Below are 6,778 nucleotides of genomic sequence, written 5' to 3' on the forward strand. Positions count from 1 at the left end.
CAGTATGAGAGGAAAACATTATGATGTAAATACTCACTGTTAATAACAGACAGAAGAACCTGAAAGTCTGGACCTTGTTCTTGTCCTGATCTGTTGTACTGTTTGCAGGTGTAATGACCAACATCCTCACGTGTGACATTTTTTATAAACAGAGAACAGTCTTCTGTCAAATTCAGTCTGTCTGATTTAGCTTTAGAAATCTCATTTGTACCTATCCGCCCAAGATTAATCAGCTCGTTTGATGTTTCACCATCACGACTGTGGATCCAGGTAGTACTGTTACATTTGTCCTGAGGTTTTATCACATTTTCACAAGGCAAAGTGACACTATGTCCAGCTCTGACAGTGAGGGAGGAATTCGGTCCAGTCACTGGTGTTGAAGATAAAACTGAAAAAACAGATAAAAACGTTTTATTTATAGTTATGTGTGAAGGGGATAATACATATAACAATCAGTATCAAATGTCTCTTCTCCAAGAATCCACCCATAACACTTTGTTCAAAACAAACACAGAACTTGGCCGCTTGATCAATTTTAGTTATTGAAATACTTTAAGTAAAGTTTCTTTAGGTCATGTATGTGTTTTTCATCCTTACCTGTAAACTGAAGCAGCAGTATCACCACTAAAGTCGTATTAATCCGTCTGAATTCAACCATCGTGTCTCTGCGTCTCTGTCTCTCGCTCTCACGCCCTCAACTGACGTCTCTGAACTAATGACTCTGTAGAAGAGAGAAAGATGCACTTCCTGTTTTAAGTAAAGTGTCACTTCCTTTTTGTGACTCCTTTTTTTAAATCACTCTTTTAGTGGTTGAATTGGTAAAAGACACATCAGCTTTTTATCTCAGTGAATGTAGATATCTGAACAGCTCAAACAACAGATGTGGTTCAGAGTGGATATAAAAGATACATTTAACAACATTAGCTCTCGGGTCAAAATGTTAATAATCCCACAGAAGGAATATTTATAGTATAATCTGAGACCTGAGTGTTTGTGACGACTTTACTCACCCACCCTAACCACATGACATTACCTGTGTATCGTGGTGTTTCAGAGTCTCATACTTTCCGTCTATAATCACAACCTGTATTCACACAGTGCTATTTAAATGCTATTCCACATTTCCTAACTTTCTGGGGATAGTATTTGCAAATTAAGAACTAATTCTCAATGCAATGGGAAATTGAAGAGACAACAAGGAGCAAAGTGAATAAAAAATGCACAGAAAATATTAACGTTACTACAACTTGCCTTCTGACTAACTTTGCTGTATGAAACCTTCAGACACACTGATACATCCTGATAAGGAGATTTTGTTTTTTAGTATCATTAATTCAATGTTTTTCTGCATGTCATTCGTGGCAATCATGATGTCCTAAAAATACAAGAGTACTTTTCTTTTGAGGAAGTTTAGTTGCAACTACATTTGTGCAAATATGGTGCTAAAATACAGCTCTGCATGAAAAAAGAGTGATGTTTACGAGGCACATAAATGCTACGTGACTCAAACTCCCCGCCCACCAGAATTTGACGCCCATGGTGCAATATGGTCATAGTGGGGGAGAATTACTAATGTTTTAGTGGTTTGAGAATCAGTCGCTTCTTCAAAGTGGCTCAGTGTTATTTCCTGAGAACTGATGGGGAAGTGTTTCTGTGAGAATGTGTTCAACAGCAGCAGCAGCAGAGCTCTGGAGGTGTTACCCTCTGATGATGAGCAGACAAGCATCACACGTCATCATGTTTGTTCACACCCTGTAAGAACACAATTGGTCAGAATATTAACCAATATCCTTAGATGGCTTTGTGGGCAGTGCAGAGGAGGAGCGAAAACATAGTTTCTCTAGAAATAATCGTTGTACATTTTACTCATACATAATCTGTTCAATATTTATACTCCATATTCCATAATGTCATATATTTTGAATATATATATATATTTGTATATATAATATCTGCATGTATATTTTCTATTTCAACATGTATATTTTATATTTTCTTTTTCTTTCTATTCTTGTATATTTTGTAGTTTTGTTTTATTGTAAAATGCCTTTTATGCTCCTGTAACAACAACAATTTCCCAATTTGGGATCAATAAAGTGCTATCTATCTATCTATTGATCTATCTATCTATCAGTCAGATCTAAAGATAACGGTATGGACGGTTTTAATAGTGTCTCTCTAACAGAAATGCTTACATGTCAGTATGCTCTTTGTGTAACTATAGCTCCATAGGTGTATAAAGAGAACTGTACACTGAGTTGGAGGCGGGACCTTGTTCATTGTTATGAGAGTTGGTCAGGGACACATGAAGCCAAAATGTCCTGCCTCTCGAGGGAAAAAGTACCCGTATCTGGGCCAATAGAGCACATGCGTTTTACTTAAGCCCCGCCTCCAATCTGCAGCTTCAAGGCCAATCTCGTCTCAGTCAAATGAATGGAGAGGTTTAATATCTCTGGATTCAGCTATTAGCACATTTTGCAACTTTTAGATCCTCGTGATTTAAATAAGGGCTATAAAAGTGTTCGTACTGGGTAGTTGATTAGTTTTTATTTTAAAGATCTGCAGATATACAGACGTCCAGTGGCGGCTGGTGGAAAATATTTTTGGTGGTGCTGTGGAAATGGTGACCAAACCATACTAGGGGGGTCCGGGGGGATGCTCCCCTGGAAGAAAATGTTGAGAAATGACCCCTTAAATTATGACTGCTGGTGATTGAGGCTTAAAAATTGAGGCTTAAAAATATGAGATAATCCATAATCTTCAGTGTGGTTAGCTATGAATCTTCCAAAACTTCCTAATACCTTGTCCTGGACATAGTTTCTACAGTATAAACTGTGCAACAGTACAGTAGGCCCACACAAACTGCAGAACACTGGTGCTTTGGGAACACTCAAATGATTTAATTCCCATTTAAAATCAGGAGACTAAATATGAACATTATATGTGTGTGTGTGTGTGTGTGCGTGTGTGTGTGTGTGTGTGTGTGTGTGTGTGTGTGTGTGTGTGTGTGTGTGTGTGTGTGAGAGAGAGAGATGGAGATCTTTAGGTTTAAGGAAGGCAGAGGATGCCCTCAACAGGCCAGTTAGAGAACTACAACATCTGGAGGAAAAGAAGGAAATAAATTAAATAAACAAATCGGGTTGGTTTCTCTCCCAAACTTCTCCTTTCGAAAGGATTTGATAGTAGTGCTTGGACGGAATTGGGTGGGGACCGAGGTCCGGAGTCTCCACCTGCACACGCAGCCATCCTTATCAACAGAGATGGGGTCGTTACTAAAAAAAAGTAATATATTACATATTACATATTACTTTAAAAAAAAGTAATATATTACACTACTTCGTTACTCTCTACATAAAGTAACTCGTTACTTTACTCGTTACTTTACTCGTTACTTTACTCGCAGGGCCGGCCCGCCCCTCCCTACAGGCAGATCACGCAGACTGCTAAAGTTTCAAATGTTCTCTTTAGTTCAGTTTCCATTGTCGCATAAGACTGATCCAGATAGCTCTGACCATGGCTGTCCTCTGTCTCCTGCTATCTGTATTTTGCGCAGTATATCTCTGAACGATGCGATGGTGATTCCACTGTGCAAATGGGCAACATTACCTCTACTATGAAGGATGCTACAAGCCTGTCCATCTCTGCTTTGGTTACCGGTCCTCCAAATTCTTGCGGCGGCGCACTCACAACATCCTCACTCTGGGTTCGGGGGTCCTTAGCTATTAGCTTCACCTTAGCATGTGTTCTTTGCAGGTGTTTGTTGAGTTTTGACGTGGTGTTTGCAGCAGTGGATAACAGCTTCTGGCCTGGACACAATTTGCACCTCACCGTCACATTCCTGTCTATTCTTCGGACGAACTCAAAATAATGGGCATACCTCCACCCCTCGAAAGTTATCGCTGACTCTGCCATGTTTATGCAGCACTGCTCGCGGAGATGTGGACGTGCAAGTCGCGCAGATTACGTACATATAAACCTGCGGCGGAAACCCCTCTTGTCTGTCAGTGTGATGATGACTGATTTTATAAAAGTAACGAAGTAACGCGTGTCGGGGCAATGTTAGTAACTGTAGTGTGATTACTGAATTATAAAAGTAACGCGTTACACTACTCCGTTACCGACAAAAGTAATATTATTACAGTAACGCGTTACTTTGTAACGTGTTACACCCAACTCTGCTCATCAACTACTGTAGCGTCACCTTGGATACGATTCCAAATAACTCACAGACTGCATCGGGCGCTGAAATTGGCGCCCTATGACCATCAGATCTGACGACGCTGATTGGCTGAAATTATGTTTCGGCGGCATAGTTTACAGATAGCAACAGTCAGCAATGTGTTGGCTGCTGCTGCTCTGGCTGAGGGCTCCTTTCTTAGCGCCCAGACGAGAGAGGGTAATGATACACGCTGCGGCCAGGCAGGAAACATGTGACTTATTAGTAACTTTAGACATCGTAACACAATTTTAAACGAGATTTTATTGTAGATTATACATTTTACTGATACCAACTATATAATATTTACCTTGTTCATTACAAATACAAATTATATATTTTTTTTTAATATATTTTTTTATTTGAATGACAATCAAACATGTGGGAAGAGGGGGGGCGGCCGGCCGCCACTGCAGACGTCTCTTTTCCAATATAAGTCAATGGGAAAAGGATTTTGGGCCCAATGATGTCACACACTGACACAGAAGTTGTAGTACCACCTTTTGGCCATTACCAAACATTTGTTTCAACGTCCGTCTCACTTCCTGGGGTCTTGCTATGCTCATGCGGATGATTTAATTTAGGTCACAGTTCATGATATTACCAATGTTTCTGACATGTTTACTTTTGAAAGAAAGGGATTTGGGACATCTGAATAATAATAGTGGGATATTTTACAAAGCTTGTGTGAGCTTGGGTGTCGTGGTATGTTGTAGACAAGCACACAATCAATCACAATATTGAATATTCTATGTGTTTGGCTTTGTGAGCATATCCTCTTTTAAACTCTGAACGTCTCTTTTGTCAGAGTGTAGTCGTATTAAAACTTATGGAATAGGTATTAATAATAATAATAATTTCAATTTTTTATAGCGCCTTTCTAGGAACCCAAGGACGCTTTACAATGGGAGATAAAATAACAAAACAACAAAATAATAATAATCACACAGATACAGGTTGAAAAAACAGGTTGCTGGGTACTGTATTTTAGCTGGGGCCGAAGGCCTGAGTGAACAGATGGTGTTTGAGTTTTTGTTTGAAAGGGTCCAGAGAGTCGGCATTCCTGATAGCAGAGGAGAAAGAGTATTTCAGCTTGGATGGAGAGCAGCCCTGTGTCGGAGGACCGCAGCTGACGAGAGGGGGTTTAGGGCTGGAGGAGGTCAGAGATGTATGCAGGGGCTAGGGAGTGGAGAGATTTGTAGGTTAGCAGGAGGAGTTTGTACTGGATGCGTGACTTGACCGGGAGCCAGTGAAGGTGGATGAGGGTGGGGGTGATGTGTGCGGGTGAGGAGCCTGGCTGCAGAGTTCTGGACGCCTGTCCAGGGCTTTGCTGGTGACCCTGAACAGAACTCCGTTGCAGTAGTCCAGGCGAGAGGAGATGAAGGTATGTATTATTATTAATTGTTTCAAACTAACACATTTTTGCAATTGTCACTAGTGGCTTTAGGCTTATTTTGTTACTAAGCACACACTGCTGTTTTTAAATGAAGGTCAAAGTTCACGACCTTACCATGTTTACGGCTTGTTTACTTAAAAAAAAAGAAGAATTTAGGACACCTGCATAATGAAAGTGAGAGACATTACAAAACTGAGCTCTTGGGAGCATGTTGAAGGTTCAAGGCTTTTATTAGTCATACGTACATAGCTACAGTGTAGTCATGACGATGAAAATATTAGGTCACAGGCTCCTCCAACAGAGCAACACAATAACACAGAAAAACAGAACAAATAGTGCAAGTAAATACAAAAATAGAAATGGTGAAATAGTGAAATAGTGCAATAAGAGTCTATATACAAAGTACATGTAAAGTTTGAAAACAAGAGTTTCCCGAAACGACCTTTGGGGAACTCCACATCCTTTGTCCGTGCATCCTTTTGGTACCATTGAAATATTCTCTATCTTTAACCTGATTTGAAGCAAACTGGGAATGTGTCTGAAATGTGAACAAGAAACTTCTCTGGATTCTGTTACACAGAAATAATTAGAGTCCGGTTTGGTGTGGGACAGTAACAACAGTAACATCAACAAAGAGCTGTGTTAAATTCTGCATCCTGAATAATTCAGTTTTGCAGAATTTAAGAAATCATATCTAATGCAATAAAGAAATAACCTTCCACATTGCATGAGTGAGGATTAGGAACTTTCATTTACAGATTATATAATTCTCAGTTATAATATAGAATTAGTTTAGGCTGGAAGCTCATTCAAATCCTAACAATAAAATGTACAAAAACAAATTGATCTAATAACAAACATGTTTATAGCAATGCAATAAATGAAAAGCAATTATTTTTTGTGCACAAAGAGATTTAACATAACATTAATTTAATTGTTAAAATGTCTAAGCAGAACACTATGTATAGTTACATTTTACAACAACAAAGAAAACATTCAGGATAATGTTACACGTTTTTTGCATTTTGATATCGTGTGTGTGTGTGTGTGTGTGTGTGTGTGTGTGTGTGTGTGTGTGTGTGGGTGTGTGTGTGTGTGTGTGTGTGTGTGTGTGTGTGTGTGTGTGTGTGTGTGTGTGTGTGTGTGTGTATGTGTGTGTGTGTGTG

At 39.5% G+C, this 6,778-nt stretch overlaps 1 protein-coding gene across 1 annotated transcript in view; it reads right to left on the reverse strand.

Moving 5' to 3' along the window:
* LOC117496495 overlaps positions 1-724 on the reverse strand; it is a 22,261-nt gene extending 21,537 nt beyond the window's left edge. The window contains exons 1-2 of the mRNA XM_034148169.1: positions 598-724; positions 38-388 (exon numbers count right to left, since the gene is read on the reverse strand). Coding sequence (XP_034004060.1) covers positions 38-388; positions 598-658 — 412 coding nt within the window. The 5' untranslated portion in view covers positions 659-724. The remainder of the gene's footprint in view (positions 1-37; positions 389-597) is intronic.
* Between the last annotated feature and the right edge of the window lie 6,054 nt (positions 725-6,778).

Source organism: Trematomus bernacchii, unplaced genomic scaffold (assembly GCF_902827165.1).
Source record: "Trematomus bernacchii unplaced genomic scaffold, fTreBer1.1, whole genome shotgun sequence".
Classification (NCBI taxonomy): Eukaryota; Metazoa; Chordata; class Actinopteri; order Perciformes; family Nototheniidae; genus Trematomus; species Trematomus bernacchii.